General features: G+C 61.2%; 1 protein-coding gene across 2 annotated transcripts in view; it reads right to left on the bottom strand.

The window, feature by feature from the left end:
- Positions 1-19,876, bottom strand: part of COL5A1 (collagen type V alpha 1 chain) — a 158,985-nt gene that overhangs the window by 74,917 nt on the left and 64,192 nt on the right. For both annotated transcript variants that reach the window (XM_068553373.1, XM_068553375.1), the window contains exons 5-13: positions 15,996-16,127; positions 14,656-14,793; positions 13,746-13,985; positions 12,587-12,754; positions 12,400-12,453; positions 7,779-7,820; positions 7,524-7,586; positions 1,807-1,881; positions 852-944 (exon numbers count right to left, since the gene is read on the bottom strand). In XM_068553373.1, coding sequence (XP_068409474.1) covers positions 852-944; positions 1,807-1,881; positions 7,524-7,586; positions 7,779-7,820; positions 12,400-12,453; positions 12,587-12,754; positions 13,746-13,985; positions 14,656-14,793; positions 15,996-16,127 — 1,005 coding nt within the window. The remainder of the gene's footprint in view (positions 1-851; positions 945-1,806; positions 1,882-7,523; positions 7,587-7,778; positions 7,821-12,399; positions 12,454-12,586; positions 12,755-13,745; positions 13,986-14,655; positions 14,794-15,995; positions 16,128-19,876) is intronic.

The raw sequence follows: 19,876 nt of genomic DNA, 5'->3' as shown, positions 1-19,876 counted from the left end.
CCACTTGACTTCAGTCAAAACACACACAGATTCAAAGGCCAGCCAGGCCGGCCCGCCAATAAATCCGGTGGCAGGTGATGGGGTTTGTTACCCGCTGATTATATCACACGGCAATTTGTTCCATAGCAACGACTCAGTACCCGCCGCCCTGTAATTCATTATCCACCCGTTCTATCATTAGCATCTATCCGCTGCGCCAGAGCTACATAAATATTGCCAAACAAGGGACTACTTAGCAGCTTATTGCAATGCGCCATTACGGGCACTCCACTGAAGGGTCACCCACCCCGCCGGGTGGCATTTGCTCTTATCACAGGCAGTCAGCAACCCAGAGCCTCGTCAATTAAAAACACAATTCACTAATCAGCTCACTTGCCAAGAGCAGAGCAGTAATGGGGCAAGTGCTCCTCGGGACCCCCAGGCTGAGCGAGGGGCTTTGGGGCCCACGGGCTCTCTCCCCGGGGCGTCGGGCTCGGCCCAGCCCATCAGAGGGAGCCCCTTCCAGGAGTACATGGGGTGGTCTCTCCATCCCCATAGCCCAAGGGAGGGCAGCAGACGGCTGAAGCTGGGCGCACGGAGTCAGCAGGTGCCAGAGGGGCTCAGCAGCCAAGTCCTCATCCAGGAACCTGGACCCTCGGTGTGGGCAAGGAACCCCTAAGAAACCTCCCCCACCTTTCCTGGTGCTCACCCGGGTCCCCCAAATGCACAGGGATGACTGGAGCCCCGCAGGCTCCTGATTCTCGGGCAAGCACAGCCAAGTCGGCCAGAGGCACTTCCCCTCCAAGCTGGGCTCCGAGCCCCATGGGGCCGGGCTCTGACCCACCAGCCCCCCGGCCCCAGGCACCACTCACCCGGGCCTGCTGGAGGATGGCTTGAGCTTGGGACTCCTGGGCTGAGACCATGGGCCCTTTGGAGCCCGCATCGCCGCCCCCTCCGAACCGGAACTGTAGGTGTAAGACTGGGGTCACCAAGGGCACACCGACGTGGTGCCCACTCTGGACCCCAGGGCTGAGGCGGTGCCCATCGGCCTCTCTGGCAACAGCAGAGTCTTGGAGAGTCTAGATGGGCAGCTTCCAGCCCCAGACCCCATCTCGGTCACACCACCCGGCTCTGCCAGCACAGAGCTGCTCCAGCCCCACCGGCCAATTTCAGCCCTGGGGCCACCCGGAGAGCCTCCCTGCAGCCGGGAAGCCCTTTCTGGCACCTGCGGCATCTCACCTGAGACCCCACGGCCCCGACTTATTGCAAGGAAAAGCCCAGGGCCCAGTGCAAACCCCGCACCGAGGCCCAGCAGGGAGGCGGCAGGTCCACGCAGGGTCTCCCGAGCTGCACCCAGCCTCCCGGACACACGGGCTCACGGAGAAACTGACATGGGCCCAGACCAGCCCTCCACACACTCGTCCTCCCAGCCTGGGCTCCCCATGAGGACCCGCAAAGTCATGAGCAGGTCAAGTTCAAGGAGGGACCGGCTGGCACGGGGGTCCGAGTGGAGAGGGCAGGTGTGTGGTGACGGAAGCAGACACCACACAGCTTCCCGCAGAGCTGGACTCCGTCCCCTTCGGAGGGGCCAGCCCTGGACGCCAGCAGAGGTGGAGACCTTGACCCCGGTGTCCACCCTGCCATGTCAGCAGAACAGCCCCAAGGAGCCTGTTTCTACAAGACAGTCGGCCCAGGATGGAGCTAGTCTTCGGCCCGGTGATCGACCCCCTCGGAAACAGCCCAGGGCCCCACTCCCCCGTCGCACCTGGAGCCCCGAGCCCACCCACCCGGCCACCCGCCCCCCAGCCCCCAAGTCAGGACACTCACCGGCAGCATGAGCATGGTTCCAGGAGGGCCGGGCAGCCCGTCAGCCCCAGGAAGGCCTGGGCGTCCAGGGGGACCCTGTGGACAGAGGGGCCAGGAGAGTGGGTCAGTGCATGGGGCGGAGCTGGGCTGGGACGGGGTGACAGGGCGGAGTCAGGGCCCGCAGGAAACACACTGCACAAGCACAGAGCAACGCAGGACCCCAGGAAAGGGATGTGCAAACCCCAAGCCCAGAGGAGGGGGCTTCGCTGTGGGCGGAGGGCAGGGAGGAGGATGGAGGGAGGCCTGAGCGGATCCAGAGGAATCAGAGACAGAAAGGCTGGAGCCTGCCACGGGGGTGGGGGGTGGAGGGCAGAGGCCACACTGCGGGAGGTGGTTGGGGGCAGGGTGCTGGGGCTTCCACGACCCCAGGAATAACCTCAGGAACGTCCCTGCCAGGTGTCCCACCTGAGCGGGGCAGCCCAAGGACACCTGCGCTGGCTGCTCAGAGGGCCAGCTCGTCCGTGGTCAGCGAGGGGCCCCTCCCCACGCGCCCTCGGCTCTGCGGGTGGGGCAGAGGCCAGACGGAAAGCGTCCACTTGTCTGGACAGACGTGCGGGACCGGAGTCGCCAGGAGGACAGTGCACGGGACGCCAGTGCTCTCAAGCAATTCAAAGCCCCACCTCTGTACAAACATCATACCTCCAGCTCATCCTAACAGCACCCCACGCCCCCGCCCCCCGCCGACAGAGTCTCTAATTGATCCTGGCCCAAGTCAGGCCTATGTGAACGTAACACGAATAACACGGCTTATTGACAAAAAAGCGTTTCATCGCTCAGCTTCTCACTAACGCAGGCAGACTCCCAACCAGCTTGCGGGGGACGAGGTCTGTCTGCAGACAGATGAAGCTTAGCTCCCCCTCCTCAATGAAAGAGACCACCATCGGCCCCACTGCGAGGGATGCTGGGTCCAGCCCTCGAACCGTGTGTGCAAACACCACCACGGCACGATGCTCCCAGCTCAGACACCGACTGACTCCCCGGCCCAGAAGACCAAGCACCCGGGGGGGTCCATCCCGGAATGACCCAGAAGGGTGTGCACTGCCTGGGCCGGAACTAACACCGTCTTTTCTTCAGTGGTTATGTTTACTCCAGGACCGATCCCCGTTCTTGTGAAATGTGGTATAACACAGATTCACACAAAGGGAAAAGTGAAAGTTCCCTCTCGTTCCTCCAGAAGTAACCAGGGCTAAAATCCTGTACGTGTCCAGAGAGGCCAGAAGCACAGGCACCGAACACCCGATATGTATCATGTCTGTTAGTCTAGGGGTGCGTGGCCAGGGAGGCGGTTTTCCTCCTTTTTCACGAGGTCATCTTGTCCATATTGTTCTGCAATTGGCCCTTTTCCTCTGCTGCACATCGTGGCCTATTTATGAGCTTGGCCGCATTCATTTTAATGGCCACACATTGCAGACGCATCATTTATTTAATCCGTCCCCCTCTGATGCACGTTTAGGTCATTTCCAGTTTTCATTAGGACATAGGCTGCATGATGCGTCTTCAGGCAGCTTTCTTTCCTTCTTTCTTTTTAATTTTTTTCTGGCCACGCTGCACGGCATGCGGGATTTAGTTCCCCAACCAGTGCTCGAACCCGGGCTCGTGGCAGTGAGAGCACGGAGTTCTAACCACTGGACCACCGGGGAATTCCCAGGCATCTTTCTTAGGTAGGTCCTCAGAAGCAGAACTGCTGGGTCAAAGGATTCCCGTTCCCCTCTTTGCTAATGGATACAGCCAAATGGTCCTTGCCTGCCATTTCAGAAAAAAAAAAATTCTCAGAAAATAAAACTTGCTTAAAAAAGAAAAATCCAGAACGTGTTTTACTACCCAGATTTCCTCCTGGAAATCCAATGCTGATAGCGGTTCACAGCTGAGCTTACTGCTGCTGAGTCGATCCCAAATCAAACCCCCAATTCAAAGCTTAGGGTCCGTGTCTCCCAGGGACAAGATGCCGTCCATGTGGTGTCCACGTGGTGAGCGCGTGCCTGTGTGTGTGTGTGCGTGTGTGTAGCACTGGAAACCAGGAAGCATACTGGGGCAGCCCCTCATCCACTGTTTCCACTTTCAAAGACCTTCCTCCTGCTTTCTAAGCCATGGAGGGTGAAAATTCAACTTCAGGGGCCCCAAAGCTATTTCACCCTCACGCTGGCAGGCTTCAATTACACCCAGCGTGATTCCCAAGAGCGTAGGCATAGATGGACAAGGAAAACCTGGAAACCCTGTGAGAAAGAGAAGGTTCGCGGGAGAAAACCACCCCGTGAATCCTTCAGACACTTTAAAATCTGATGTCAGTCCCGCGTGTCCCCTCACCCGCACCTGTATTTACCACGGCTTGAAAAAATCGTCAGCCGAGCTTTGCCAAGCACTGAGGTCTGTAACTCAAAGACTTTGTCCCCTGAGCCAAAAGAAGGGGCTACATCACAGCCGCCTTCCCACCCTTCAGGACACTGAACGCAGGCTCATGACGCGGCTCACTCTGTCCACGGCCTGCCAGACACGGGGCATGCTCCAGCCACCAGGCTCAAGGCGAAATAAGAAAAGTCACCCGGCCTTTGTGTGTTTTCTGATCAGTGGCCTAAGCTGGTCAGACGGAAATGCTTTAAAGCACTGGCACTGCAGGGCTGGTCACACGTAGACCAGGTAAAGAAACAAGGCACCCCTTCCAAGTTTAACAGAGGGTTTTCCTGAGGCCATCCTGGCGTCACTCTGGCACGGAGATGAGGGGACAGAGAGCTCAGACCCTTTGAAAGTGGCTGTAGACTCAGGCCCCAGGCTGAACCCAGGAGCCCGGGGTTCAGCACCAGCTGCAAAGCCGAGCTGCTTCTCATAATAAAAGCAGCAGGGTCGGGGAGGGAGCTGCAAAGACCAGGGGAGTCTTTATGCTGAGATATTTTTACTTCTGCTCTTAGAAAGACCCAGAAAAGGAGAGGAACACGCACCAATCCTCAGATCCTCAATATCAGTGGTTTTTTTTTTTTTTTTTCAGGCCAGCTCCTGTGCAATTACAGCTTGGGAGAGGCCAGAGAAGTTCTTAGGGGTCAGCTCCTGCTCTAGATCTGAAAACTACAGATCTACTACATCTGGCTACACCTGCGGCTGGGGCCAGAGCCCTGGGGGAAGCTGGCACCACGCGTGCTCCCATCCTACCAGGAGCCTCAGCTGGCCCTGCAGCAGGAGGGGGCCGGGAAGTCCCAGCGGAGCTCACTGAGGTCTTCTGAGCCCGGGAAACCCAACAGGCCTGGAGGGAGGCACTGAGGTGTTTCTATCGATACTTTCAGCCTTGTCCCAGCTCAAAAGGTCCCCCCCCCCATGTGCTCCCTAATATGAAAAAGGGTCTTTCTGGCCTCTAGGGGGTTCAACAGGTTAACAAGACGACTCAGGTGGCCCCGGCTCAATCCTAGTGATGCCTCATTGATAGCACCGGAGGGGGGACGACCAGGTCACAGAGAGGACATGGCCCCAACACACCCAGGGAAGGCCTGTGTCACTGTGGCTTGTGGCCAGGACATCACAGGGATACCTGGCTGTGTGGAACAGGTGAGTAACCAGGTGTCCCAGGCTGGATGTCCCCATAAAAGATGTCCTGGGCACACAGGGGCACTGGAAGGTGGAGCCGCCTGTCCTGCCCCCAGAAGGCAGGAGATGGTCGGACAACCTTGCCTTGCGGGCATCGGCGGTCACTCACCACGGCCTCTGCGAAGCTAAAAGCTTCCTATGGGCCTCAGTGGACTCTGCCTCTCAGCCAAGTTGCAGGGACCCAGCCTGTGTCCATTCCCCTGGCCCTGAGTGTAAATCCAGCCAGCCGGGGGGGGCAGGTGGTGACATAGCTGGGCATCGTCCCAGCTGGCCCTGGGGAGCAATGCAGGCACCTGTGAATCACGCTTTCCGTGCGTGTAACGGGGGTTCTTACAAGCCTTTTAAAAGACAGTAAAGACCCTCAAGCAAAATCCCGAAAGGATGCCCAACCCCTGAAACCTAAGGAGGTGGGGGGGAGGGGTTGAGGTCTCAACAACCGGGAGAAGGGGCTGGAGAAGCTGTGCCCATGGCAGCGTCATTACCGGGCTGAGTGGACATGATATAGGGTCATTGACCCTGCTGCTCTCTGGCCCCGAGGGTATCAAGTGCATCCCGATTCTGCAGGGAGGGAGGCACCCCCACAGGAAAGGGGGCGACCTTCCCTACGTCTAAGACAGAAGATGTGTGCTATGGCCGGCCGTCCTCTCTCACTGACATCTGGACTCAGTCACACCCCGGGGTCCATCTGAGGACGGCTTTGTGGGTAGACATGGCTGTCACCCCCCCATCCACTCCCAGACCTTTGGAGTGAGCTGGGTTAGAGACTGCAGCCTCTGGGGCAGAGCTCGACTGGTGTGGGTTCAGGGGTGGGGGAGGGGACAGGCCCCTCACTTGTTTGTCTGGAATTTCAACTGTGGCAGAGGCAGGAGCGGCATGGGAAGTATGGGAAGGCCAAGCATGTCACAGGCCAGCCACGGAGCAAGGCCCACCTACTCTGTCCCCAAAGCCACTGGCCACAGGGAAGCAACATGGCGGAGAATCCTGTTTGGTGCCCAGTCTGATCCGGCTGCCCTCAGAGGTCACGCGGCCGCCTGCTTTGTCTGCGGGCATCACCTCACATCACCCTGATCATCACCCCAAAGACCCCAGCACCTGACAGCCAAACACCCCCTGGAAGCAGACCCCAGCCGCCTTTCCTCAGGACCAGACCCAGGCACTGTCCAGCCCAAAACCGTGAGGTCTTTGCTCTGGGCAGTGTGCCAGGCGCTGGGGATAAAGGTCTGTTAGGATGCACACACGCCCCCAGTGTCTCTCACCTACAACTACACCCAATTATAGCTCTCAGTCTGACTGTGCTCACATCGATATTCATTAGACCAGCAGGAAAAACAAAAAGAAAAAAAAGTCAAGCTGGACGAGAACCCACAGGGCTGCAGTACCCCCAAACTCCCACTAGGAGTCGGAACGAAATTGCCGCGAACTGGGCTCAGCCTGCATCTCTCCGGCAGCCACCCAGGGCGACCCGGGGATGGTTCCTTTGACCAGTGTGACCCCCAGATGTGTCCCTTTGCCCAGGGAGACCCCAGGATGGTCCCTTTGACCAGGGTGACCCCAGGATGTGTCCCTTTGGTCAGGGTGACCCCAGGATGGTCCCTTTGGCTAGGGTGACCCCAAGATGGTCGCTCTGACCCAGAGCAAGTTTTCTGTGTCTGTTGCTAGATTTCCAACAAGGAAGCTGGAGCGAGGGGGTCTTAAGGCCAATGAAGTTCTCGTATTGAGGGAGGATAATTCGGATCCTGTGGGATGCCCAGGCAGCACCAGAGCTCTTTGGCCACTGCAGCTGTTGTTACTGCTACCCTAATGCAGGGCCGCCACCGTGAGCTGGCCCCTGGAACCCGCCGGGGGACCCACAGCCAGGCTGAGGCTCACTTTTGCAGGGGTCTCCTGCCTCCGGCTCAGGGCCAGGCAACAGTCGGCCCCCTAAACATCTGAAGCGAGTGGACGCACTAAGGGGTGACGTGAGATGCGAGGGGGCGGGGCAATTTGGGGAAGGATGTCAGTGTACTGCGGTCACCCACACAGGTGAGGTCAAGGCTGCTCCCCGAGCAGGGAGGTCGCCCGGACGAGGCCACAGAGCCCGTGATCCGAGGGGACTGAGCCGCCCTTACCCTTTCTCCAGGGTCACCCACTTGGCCAGTGGGACCCATCGTTCCTGGAGGTCCTGGGAGACCCTAGAATTAAAAATAAAATCAGGCAGAGTTAAAGATGCAGCCACAGGGCGGTTCCCGCCTGGCCAGGAGAGGGTTCGAGAAAGTGCCGGTCCCAGGGCGTTTACCCCTCTTTTCCATCTGGGAGCTTTAAGGGGTCTCCCTCCACCCCCGAGCGCCTCCCACAAGTCACGGGAAATAAAATGGGACACTCACCGCGGGGCCTTCGGGGCCGGGAGGCCCCTCCAGGAGCATGCCCTGGAAGAGACAGGGAGAGCGTCTGAGACCCCAGGACCCCTTCCCTCCATCCCCAGACCCCGAGTGGGCCCAGCCCCTAGCAGACCCCCGCCCTGAGGAAGCCCTCCATGCTGGGTGGACCAGAGGACCACAGCCTCGGGCCTCTGGGTCTGCACCCTCCGTCCTGGGAGGGGTCCCCAGCCTCTGGAATGGGGGCCACGGTGACCGTCCTTTGAGCGTCTCCAGGGGAGCCTCAAGCCAGACAGCAACCAACAGGCTTCCCTCAAGAACAGTGTCCAGAGGAGAGAGGGGCGCCAGGACTCCCCGGCCACGCCTCTGGCCCTCCTGTGCCCAGGCAGGCCCTGGTGACGGCAGCCTGAGGGAGCAGCGGACCCCAGGACCAGGGCCCAGTGAGGGTGGAGAGACGACCACCCGGTGGATTCAGGGGGGACAAGAGGAAAGGGCGCCGCAGGCTGAGGTCCCCGCCTAGAGAACCTTTAGGCCCAACTGCTCGGACAAGCCACGCTGGGGTCTCCAGCCCCCTCCTCCCTCCACATGGGAAACACAGCCAAGTCCACTGGACACTCAGCTGCCCTCCTCTTCTAGCCCCTCACCCGGCGGAGCCGAGGTCCACGCTGCCTCTGGCCCCCAGGCCTCACTGTCTTTCCCCCTAGATGAGGACAAGGCCTCCTGCCCCCTGTCAGCCTGGGCCCCGGAGTCGGCATGGGCAGCGGAGGGGAGAGCAGGCTTCAGGTCCCTGCGGACAGAGCTCCCGGCCCGGGGGCTCCGGCTCTGGGGCCTCGGCTTCAGCCACCTTCCCAGCGCAGGCCTCCTCTCTACGCCTGTCCGGTCAACACCAAGGTCAGGCAGGCCCCAGCGTCCTCTGTGTTCCATGCCCACTTCGGGGGTCAGAGGCAACGCATGGCCTTCCAGGGAGGGAAGGACCTCTGGCCCCTGCAAGGGTCTGCATGCTGAAAACACCGCGGTGGATCGTTTCTGGGGATCCTGGGACCCAGTGGGTTCTGTCCGGCCCGGCTGGGCTGGCTTCAGCCTCACGCGGGGCGCCTGGCTGCCGTGGACCCCTCCTCCCAGTGAATTCCTGTGACGGCCGAGACAGCGGTGAGAGGGCTGGACACACTTGGCCCCCAGTGGCAGACCCGCCTCCTGTTTCCCCGGAACAGAGCAGGCTCGGGCTGCTTCTCAATGCTGCCGTGCCCTGGGCTTTTCTTTGAAAGTGAACAGTCCTCTTGTGAAACCTGGAATTGCCTCCTAGGAGTAAGAGGGTGTGCCCAGGACAGGCACCAGGTCAGCACAGGTGTCGGACAGCCCCCAGTGCGGGGCACCCAGGCCAGGGGCTGCAGGTCCCCTCCAAGCCCCTCACCCTCCCCACCGGGGCTGCCCAGTCGCTGGGAGGATGCACCCGGTGTTTACACAGATGTGCACTCAGGGAGACGTGTGTACACGAGATGCGCACAGAGAGTCCATCCAAATGACGTCATCGGTCCCACTCGCCTGTTTCCTCCTCTGACAAAGGCAGCTGAGGAGAACCAGAACTGAGCGAGGGTTAAGAGAGAAACCCCTGGCTGCCGTGGACCCTGCAGGACTGCAGCTGTCTTCCCGGACACACGACCGCTGCTCTCAGGGAGTGGGGGCCGCGGTGGGTGGGCTCTCACGGGAGGATCATCCCAGGTCGGCCCGGGAAGGGCCGGAGGCCGCTGGATGGACGAGCCCAGTGGAGGGGTGCCGGCGCTTTCCCAGGCAGTGAAGGGATGGACCCCTGGCCACCACCCCAATGAGAAGTGCTCCCAAGACATGGGAAGCCATGGCCTTCCTTCACTGGCCCCGCTCCACACCCCACCAGGGTGGAAGGTCTCAGCCTCAGCTGAGAACTCGAAACAATCCTTAACGGGGGCCCATTCATCGGCTACATAGCACAGACCAAGAAAACCTTCCTTAAGCCACAGTGGAAGGCAGACATGCCTGTTGCGGGCCTTTACCAGATGATACAGGACGTTGAATCTGGAGATGCCTGGTCCCTGAGGTCCCAGGGCAGCCAGGAGCACCAGATCTGTTGACCTGAATCCGCTCGGCTGAGGGACTCCTGTCCTGTCAAGGAGCCACTGGTGTTGCTGACCCATGACAGAGGGTACCAGGTCTGAGTGGGAAATCGCCCCCGTGTCCGTGGGATGGATGGATGGATGGAAAGAGAAGGAGCCGGTTCCCAGAGCCCCAGGCACAGTGAGCCACGCTCCCCAGGAGGAGGTCGCCGGAGCAGGCTGGGGAGAGCAAACAGCCACCCAGCCTTCACGGGCCGTGACACCTGCGCGGCCGAGGCAAGACCACGTCAGCGGTCGTCCAGGACTCGGCCATCTGTTTATAGGGAGCTAAGGCTCTGAGGACATCTGGCGATGCGCCAGGTTGAGAATTTCCAACGGTTTCCATGATGTCTCCAGGGAGACCGGCCTCGGCCCCTCGGACACTCCAAACAGGCTGGGGGAGCAAACGCTGGGGCCAGAGGGGAGGGCGTCCTTCCCTAACTGCATCCAGATGGCTCACTTCTCCCCGAACAAAGATGAAATGCACTTTCTGGAGACATGCTATTTGTGCTGGACCGCTTCTATTTTCTCAGCCTGCTCCCCCGGCCCACCCTCGCCGCTGGAGCCTGGTGGAGCCTGGCAACGGGACACCTCATCCACTCTCACCCCCCTCCACCTGGACCTGGGATGCTACGGCTCTCACACAGGGGCAGCCCGGTCTGGGGGACGTGTGAACAGGAAGCTCGTCCTGACCGAGGTGCCGGCCAGGCCTTCCCAGAGCCAGGACCAAACCCAGGACTCCACAGAGCCTGGCCCCCGCCTGCCCGAGGGTTCCACTCTTCCCAGGCAAGATGCCCCTTTCACCAAAGCGATGGGGACACCACGGAAGGCACCCGAGGCAGCGGCAAGTCCACCGGGGACCAAGGCCATCTGGACCGTGGTCTGCACACAGCTGGACCACAGGGAAGTCACGCGGGGTGTGGTCCACCTTCTGACACAGCCCCTCAAGGACTGGAGCGGGTCCCCGGCAGCCCCGTGTCTTGAGGTGGCACCTCTGGCCGCACTGCTCTTCCCCGAGGGTCGCCTTCCTCCCTCGGGGGAGGACTTCCTCCCTCGGGGAGGGGGACTTGGTGTGAGGATTTTACATGTCGCCGAGCAAGGGACCACCTGGTGCTGGTGTCCCCCTTCGGCCCCTCTGCCCACTTCCTCTGCATCCCCATCTTTCGGCCCCAGACAAGCCCTGACTCCCGTGGACCCTTGGAGAGCACCAGAAAAGGAATGTTCTCAGCCCGAGAACAGGATGTGTGTGCCCAGTGGCCACAGCCCAGTGGGAGCGGATGCGCCCATCCCTGGGACAGGCCTGGGGGACGGGGCAGGGAGCACAGAGCAGGACAGTCATCTAGCGCCCCTATCCTGATGCCCCAGCCACGGGCTTCAGGTGCCTCTAAGGGGGATGAGGTTCCAGAAGAACCTTCCCAGTCCCACGGGAGGATGGGGGTCACCTCAGTTCTCCGTCCCAGAAGCCCCAAGACCGGAAGCGCCCTGGAGCCTCCAGGTCGGGCAACCAAGTCCTGGCAGTAGAGAAAGCTGGAGCCTGGCCCCAGCCTCATGACCCGTCGAGTGCAGGACACTGGTCTCCTCCCTCTGGCTCTTGGAGGATGTGGCAGGGGTGGACCTTGGCAGCCAGCCCCTCCCCACTCTTAGAGCTGCTTCCCAGCCCGTGATGCCATGCCCACCACGTGCAGCTGCAGGGCACCCCGCCCCTACCTGGCTGATCACCTGGCACCTCGCCCGCCCCGGCTCAGGGCCTGGACCTCGGCAGCCCAAAGGCCACAGGGTGGACCCTGGTGCTCCCGGCCAGGCACGGCTCCCTGAGGGCAGAGGACACGCCAACACAGAGTGGGGCCCCCGCCAACACCCACCGACCCACGAGGTGCACATGGGACCTCTTGCCTATGATCCCAAGGTTAAGACGTTCTCAACAGTCATTTTGTTTAACTCGCCCCCAGCCTGGCACGGTGCAGTCTCACTCAGTGGGAGCTTCAGTGCAGGGCTGTTTTATTAAATCCCCTCGGCGTGGCTGACGACCAGGCTTCCCAGTTTCACCAGCTGCAGCCACATGGCTGCACGGCCCGCGCGGAGAGCTGGGTCCATGGCTAACGCTCCCTGCCCCAGACCGGCCGCTCCTGGTCCACACTCAGCCTGCTAAGCCCCTCTGCCCTCCAGGGGAGCTCCCTCCTCCCCAGAAGCCGAGTCTTTTTATCAAGGAGAAATCGACACACAGTGATGTGCCCGGATCTTAAGCGTGCGGCACAAAGGGTCCTGGCCCATTCGAATCCCAGGTAGCCACAAACTCATTCGAGGTCCAGAACCTTACCCCTGCCCAGGCGCTTTTCGAAGCAGCGTGTGGCATCCACGAGGTCACGTAGCTCCTCGTGGTAGCCCCAGGCATAGAGGCGCAGGGGTCCCGCAGGTCCAGCCACGTCCTACCTAACCCACCGCGTGCCCCAAGCTTCGACCCACCACCCCGCCGGTTTCGGGGAGACAATAAGAACGTGTCTTACTGGTTCGATGATGGCAGGTTCTCCCTTTTGACCTTTCTCGCCCCGTGGTCCGATCTGGGGTTTGTAAGATGCAGAGAGAGGAGAGGGAGAACAGGAAGAAGGTACAGATTACACCAAATCCATCCGGCTGATGAAGCAGGGGGTCCCCCCGCAAGGGCCCGGGGAGGCACCCTCCCTAGCCACTCACCCCTTCGTAGATGGTGTCCTGGTTGGCGGGCATGCCCGGCCCGATCTCCGACGGGGAGACGGTGGGGTCATAGTAAGGGTCGTAGTAGTTCTCGTCCAGGTTCTTGATGGTTTCTTCTGTGAACTCTCCCTCCAAGTCGTCCATCCCCTCCTCCGGAGGCGGATCCGGCTGAGAGGGAAGGCGGCAGGGGTCACCCAGAGGAAGCCAGGTAACGGACATGCACAGGCCCCCAGCCCTGGGACTCCAAGCACCGTGGCATCCAAGGTCACAGAACACGGGTAGCCTGGGGTTTCACTTGTTGGGAGTCATCGTCTCCCTCTCACGATGGGGAAACTCACCCCAAAGCCCCCAAGACCCCGTGGCAAATCAGGGCTGCAGAAGGACGGGCACACGGCACCGGGCTGCACCACGTACTTGGGGAAACTGGGGCCGCCAGGCCCAGGGTCTCGGGGTAACATGCCCCTAATCCCATGCCCGCTGCCAGAGGGGTCTGGACCCATCAGAACCCCGTGTGTGTGCTCTGTGGCCGTCAAGAATTCAGCATCACACGATGGTTGTTTTTAAGCATTCCCTATGGACCATGGGCTGAGCTCAACTCCTCTCCAATCCGAAGACGTGGCAACAACCTCAAGAGGCGGGCAACACTGGTGTCAGGTTGTAAATGAGATCACTGATTTTGAGACAGGGGATATCACTTTCCAAGGTCACTGGCAGAGATTTCAAGTCCGGTCTGCGTGATGGGAAAGCCCATGGTCCTACCCGGCCTCACGTCTGGTCTGCTTGTCCAGAGCCCCAGCTCATATACCTGTCTGGCCTGCCCCCACCCGGGCCACAGACAGGAACACTGCCTGTAAACACGCATGTCCTCTTCCATCTCCACCGAACCCCAAGAGACCTGGAGGGCGGGGCTCATTCCACCCATTTTGCCGATGAAAAACTGACAACGCTGAGATCCACCCAGCAAGTCGGTGACTGCAAACTCAGCGGGCATCCTCGGCGATCATTTAAAACGGCCTGGCTGCAAAGGGCTGCAGGGCCAGGTGTGGTGGGCAGGGGGAGGGCAGCTGCCCCAGGACAGCAAGGTGAGGAGTAGAGAAGGAAGAGCCCGGGGTCCGGCCCCCTCCCCCGGACCAAGCCCACTCGCCGGGAAGGCAATTACGTTAGAGGCATTGGCGGTGAGGACCATGCTGGTGGGAACTTCGGCCCGGGCGCCCCGGTCGGGGTTCTCGTCAGGGTTCTCGATGCCTTCGCCGTAGTTGAGGTCCTCGTAAGGGGGTGGGGTGTAGTAGTCCTCGCTGGGCACGTAGTCGTAGTCACTGATGCCGGGGTCCTCCTCCTTCCCGGCCCCCTCGCTGGTGTCGGGCACCGGAGGGGCTTCCGTGGGGGGCTGGGTCAGCTCCTGGGAGCCGGGCAGAGACACGCAGGGTTAGGGGGGCGGCCGGCGCAGCGAGGACCGGGTCGGGGGTTTCCTCTGCGGCGTGAGAGGGAGGCTGGCCCATCGGCCAACCGGCCCCTGTGGATCGGGGCACCGGGGCCCCCTCGGAAAGGGGGCGACAGCCCAGCCCGGGGGAGTGCTGAGCACGACGAAACCCCGCAACCACGCGCTTGGACAGAGTGAACTATATCTCAAATTTCTTTTAAAAAGTAAGAGAACAGGGAACTCCCTGGCGGTCCAGTGGTTAGGACTCCGCGTTCTCACTTCCGAGGGCCTGGGTTCAGTCCCTGGTTGGGGAACTAAGATCCCGCAAGCCACATGGCGACCAAAACAAAAAAAAGTAAGAGAACATTCCAGACTCTTAGAGCCATACGGGCCAGTGTCCCGGCCACCCGTTGGGGAGGGAACTGGATTCCATCACAGGGGTGTCCCCTGCACCACAGAAAGCCCTCTGCCCCACACTCCCCGTGAGGACAAAGCACATACGGTCCCTGGTCCCCCATTTCCCTGCCAAGCTCCCGCCCACCGGCCCTGCTCTCCACGCCATCTCCAAACGGCCCCCATGCTCGCCACGGCCCCCCCCTCCCCCCCCGCCAACCACGGCCTCCAGGGACCAGCAGCCACCCGGCCAGACCTCGGCCACCTCCGTGGTCTCTCGAGCAGCTTCCACTGGTGTCTTGGTGGGGGTGGGCTCCTTGCCCGCGTCGTCCGTGTCCTCGTAGTAGGGGTACTCGTAGTAATAGGCGTCTCCTTCACCCTCTCCTTCCGGGTACTGAGAGCAAACAGGGCCACGTGAGGAGGCCATGGGCCCCCCACCCCGAGATGCCAGCCTGCCATCTCCCTCCCTCGTGGGTTCAACTGGGAAGATCGGACCTCGAAAAGCTGTGCCCAGCTCCAGGCACCAACCCCGTGGGCCCTGAAAGGAGTCCTCCCCCTCCATCCCCTGGGGGAGCAGAGCCAGCCCCATGAGGAGTCCAGGGAAGGAAACGGGGACCCCCGGTGGCCTTCAAAGAGAGATGAGCCCTAAAAGGTCCAAATGTTCTGACCCTTTGGCACCCGAGGGCCAGGACAACCAGCCAAACCAAGGGCCCTCCCCGACCTTCACCGAAGGCCCAGGCCTCACGGGAGGGACTTCACAGCGACAGAGATGGTCTCACCCTCAGACCCATTTCTGTATCGGGCATGGGGAGGGGGAGGCGTGGCCAGGAGGCCTCGGCTGCAGGAACCCAGCTGGGAGCACCGTCCACCCTGTTCTCGGGGTGTGAAAGACATGCCTAGCCCCGGACCCCACAGCTTCATGGGCCGCCCCCCTCCTGCTCTTCTGACTGCTCGTGAAAGAAGGGAAGCTCAGAGAAAAAGAGCAAGATTGAATTTTACTTAAAAGAAACAGGAGTCCAATCTGCGCAGGGGCTGGGAGAGGATTTTCATTTGGAAATGGTACAAAGAATTGCAAATCAAATTAACCGAGGTGCTGCTGGGGCGTGAGGGCGGGTGGATGGGAAAGGTTGACCCACAGACACACGGGTCACGGTCAGAGGACAGAGGCATTGGACATGCTCCTGAAACTCTCGGGCCGAGGCTGCCCCTCAGAGTCGCTGCCGCTCTAGGGGTCAGAGGACCATCATTCTGCTCCGACAGCCCTGAGCCCCTCCTATCTGGCCAGCTCCAGACAGCCCACCAGGGGCACCTGTGGCGTTTCCGCTCACAGCACCCCACCCAGGTGTTGATCCAGAGGGCGCATGGCTCTCTTCACCCAGAAACTTGTGTGAAAGATTCTTTACCAACATCCTTTTTGACTCAATTGCTTTGGGAGCACAGAACCCTTTGTAAAGTGAGTCAGGAGTCCACCTTGCCCCGGGGATCAAATATAGTCTCACCCAGTGGGTTTACTTAAGACGGGAGTCCCACAGCTTCTGTGTCCCTCCACGCCCACCAGCCCCAGACCGCCTGCCCACGGCTCCCACCAGGACTCACATATTCATCTGGATTGGGGTCCTGAGACTGGGGCTTGTCGGGGACCGCAGTGTCACAGTCAGGGCTGTAGTGCTCGCAGTAATCGTAAGCTGCCCGGTGGTCCGAGACGAAGAGCAGCTGCTGGATGTCTCCCTGGAAAAGGACGAAAGCCCTGAACAGGCCGCACAGACGGCACCCACGTGGGGACCCAGGAGAATTGCCCGACGCCTGAGAGCTTGTCCTCAGGGCCAGACCTCCTCTGGGGAAGCTGCCACCTCCAAGAGCCATTCAAGCGACCTGGCCACCCACGCATTACTGATCCATCCATCCATCCGTCCACCCAGCCGTCCACCCGTCCACCCAGCCATCCACCCACCCATCCAGCCAGGCAGCCAGCCAGCCATCCATCCATCATCACCCACCCATCCACCCACCCATCCACCCATCCATACACCTATCCACCCATCCATACACCTATCCACCCATCCATCTGCCCATCGATCCATCCATCCACCCAGCCACCCGTCCACCCAGCCATCCACCCACCCATCCAGCCAGGTAGCCGGCCATCCACCCATCACCCACCCATCCACCCAGCCATCCACCTATCCACCCATCCATACACCTATCCACCCATCCATCTGCCCATCAATCCATCCACCCACCCACCCATCCATCCACCCAGCCACCCATCCATCCAGCCATCCACCCACCCATCCACCACCCACCCACCCACCCAACCATCCAACCATCCATCCATCCATCCGCTCATTCAATAGCCATTATTGAGCACCTACTAAGCGCAAGCTACTGCATCACACATGGCAGATGCACCCACGGCCCAGAAACCACTGCCTAGTGGTGCCCACACCCTTCCTAACACCTTGGGCTTGCCCTGTGCCCCATGGATAAGACCCCATCATACCCAGACTGTGTATTCATCAGATTTTCACCGATTCCTCCACCAGCCCCACTGCCCCTTTCTGGCCAGAAGCCTGCGGCTGCCCCTGCCCCTGAGCCTCTGCTCCGCCGCGATCCAGCAAAAGGCACGCACCACTCCCGAAGGGCAGGGCCACGGGCGGCGCAAGGACACGGTGCCCACCTGTACACGTCAGAACCACAGGCCCAGGCAAGGAAGCCGCACCCTCCCTGCCAGTCATTTGGGGAAGGTGTGTGAGGCCCTTCTCTGTGCCAGACCCCAGGAAGAGAGAGAGACGGGCCCCCAGGCAGGGGCCAGATGTGGCCTCTCATCGCCGGACCATGGCAGGGCTGGGGTGATGTGTCACCCAAAGTCACTAAGCGCGGGTCCACGGATGGCCTCTGGGATCTGTGAAGCAAGGTGCCGGCCGTGTGCACAGCTCTGGGGACAGGACCCTCGCCCTCCCTGGCTTCCCAAAGGCTCTATGGGTAACCTGACCTAGAGATGGCGTGACAGTCCTGGAGTCCAGCAAAGGCCCATTCCTACCCGATCCCTGAAGCACAGTTCCAAATACGCGGCCTCCCAACCCGGGTTTGAAACTGCCCCGTGACGAGCGAGGACTCGGAACTACCCCCGGCAGCCCCTCTCCACGCAGGGGGCTCGGAGGAGTGGAGCGTGGCCCTCCCACCCCGACGTCCAGCTCTGTCTCCGGCACACAGATGGACCCTCACCGTCAGTGTCTCCGACCGCAGCCTGGCCGCAGTCCCCCGGGGCTCGGTCTGCAGCCCCTCTGCCTTCCTGCCACTGGGAGGAGTGGGCGTGCAGGGTGGGCAGCCTGCCGCTGCCACAGCCCTGGGCCCGTAACAGCACGTGGGGCTGTCATGGGGGCGGAGCAGGAGAGGGGCGTCACCCACCCACACCTCAGCACTCCCCGCCCAGCGCCCACCCCCTCTCCCTCCCTTTGGATGTCAGAGGCCCCTGGCCCACGTTTTAAACTCTCCAGCAGACAGGAACCATACGACAGGCACAGTGAATCAAAACCACACATTCTTATCAAACAACATGACTTCTAGTTCAAATTTCATCCAATTCAAATAAAGTATTTCTCCCTGTGACTGGCAGTTCGATATCTGAATATATGTTCTCCAAATGCAGTTACTGGAAAAAAGAATAGGCTCGGGGCATTTGGGGGGCAGCTGTGACCCCGGGCGGGGGGGCGCCCCTCGAAGAAGCAGCCAGCACACTCGTCACAGTGGTCTGGCGAAGGTCCTGCCTCCCCGGAAAGCCCAGGTCCCCGGGGGGCGGACGCGGCCGGTGCATCTCTGTGTCCCTGTATCACAAGGTGTCCGGCCCAGCGCCACGCCTCGCAGGCCCCGCACAGGGCGATGAGCAAGGCCAAGGGCGCGGGCATCCGCTCCCACGAACAGGCCCAGCCGGAGCGGAGGTGCCTCCCACCACTCAGCCCAGGCTCTGGAATGTGCCTGCTGACCCGGCCCCCGGCCAGGCCTGGTTCCCCGCCTGCCCACCCATGCCCCAGATTGCAGCAGTGACCACGTGGGTCAGTCGAGGGCCCTGCCGGCAGAAAGCCCCCTTCATTTCCGGCACCCACCCTCCCCTGCAAACGCCCGTACATGTTGAAAATCATTTTTCCCGCCAAATCCTCAAGCGGGTTTTCACACCAAAAAACATGCCTGTTTGTTCTGTGGGCGTGTCCCTCAGAGGGCAGGGGTCTACTGTCCCCCACCCACTATGGAGAAGGGGAAACTGAGGCATGGGTGCGAAGCCCCCCAGAAGCTCTGCACCCGGATCCTCATCCAGAGCTCCCTCCAGCCCTCCCCCTACCTCTTCCTGCACACAGGAAGGGAGCAAACATCCCCGGGCACCCCATCAGGGCCAGGAGCTTTGGGGCAGGACCCTGGGGTGACAGATGTGGCACTGGCTCTGCCTCTAGGCTCCCAGACGGAGCAGGTGGCTCCGCTGCCCCCAAACCACCCAGCGGTGCCACCTCCCGAGGGCAGGGCAGCGTAGGGAGGGGGGCTTCAGGATGCTGCCCCCAGCCCCCAGCAGCAGATCCCACTGAGGACCGGGAGGAGGAGCTGGGGCTCAGGGAACAGCTGCCAAACCCACCTTGCACAAGCCAAGGAAACCCCTCCCTGGCCTCACGGGAAACACCAGGTCTGCACAAAGCTAGGGAGGACCTCGGCCCCCCTCGGGGGTTCTGACCGCTCTCACCTGGGGCGGTTGGTCAACGGTTCTGACCAGAGGCAGGATGGTCCCTGGACCCCAAAGCACCGATGGGGTGCTGGGGGCACAGGCAGCCCTTGGGGTGCCACGGGGACGCTGGGCGGCCCTGGATGAGGTGTCCTGGGGGCACCACACTCAAGCACGCCCTGAAAGCCATGACCTTAACACCCCATAAATACCCTGAGGCATCCAGGGCAGAGGGAAGTCCTGTCTCCCCCTGCCCCACACCCAGCGGGGGCTCCCGAGGAACCCGGGCCCCTCAGACTCTCTGCCCTAAAGGGCTCGGGGGCAGGGCCTGGGACTTGGGATCCTTAAGGCTCTGGTCATTGCGAGGGGCAGCCAGGCCCGAGAGCGGCCCCTTCAGTCTTCAGACAAGCTCTGATCTTACACTTGTGTCAAAGGCTGCCACCACCCCGCACCCCGAGAGTACCCCTCCTTCCGTCCCCAGTGAGGCCTCAGGAACTCCTCTGCCCCTTCTGGAGCAGCCGATCAGAGCCAACCAATTTCTCTCTGCAGCAAGGGGGCATGTGGGCGACTGTCCTTGTGGCCGGCGACCCAGACAGGACGCAGCCCCTGGGCTCCCCATTTAGCCAAAGGAAACCTGGGGCTCCCTTGCCCTCCTCCACCCTCGGGTGGTCCAGGAGGAGGGCTCTGCCAGAAGTTTGGAAAATCAAAATAGACCCTGCCATCGAGAGAGGCTAGAAGCCAGAAGTGCAATTATTCGAGCTTGCGCTTTAGG

Source organism: Eschrichtius robustus, chromosome 10, assembly GCF_028021215.1.
Source record: "Eschrichtius robustus isolate mEscRob2 chromosome 10, mEscRob2.pri, whole genome shotgun sequence".
Taxonomy (NCBI): Eukaryota; Metazoa; Chordata; class Mammalia; order Artiodactyla; family Eschrichtiidae; genus Eschrichtius; species Eschrichtius robustus.
This window is presented reverse-complemented; position numbering and strand designations above follow the sequence as displayed.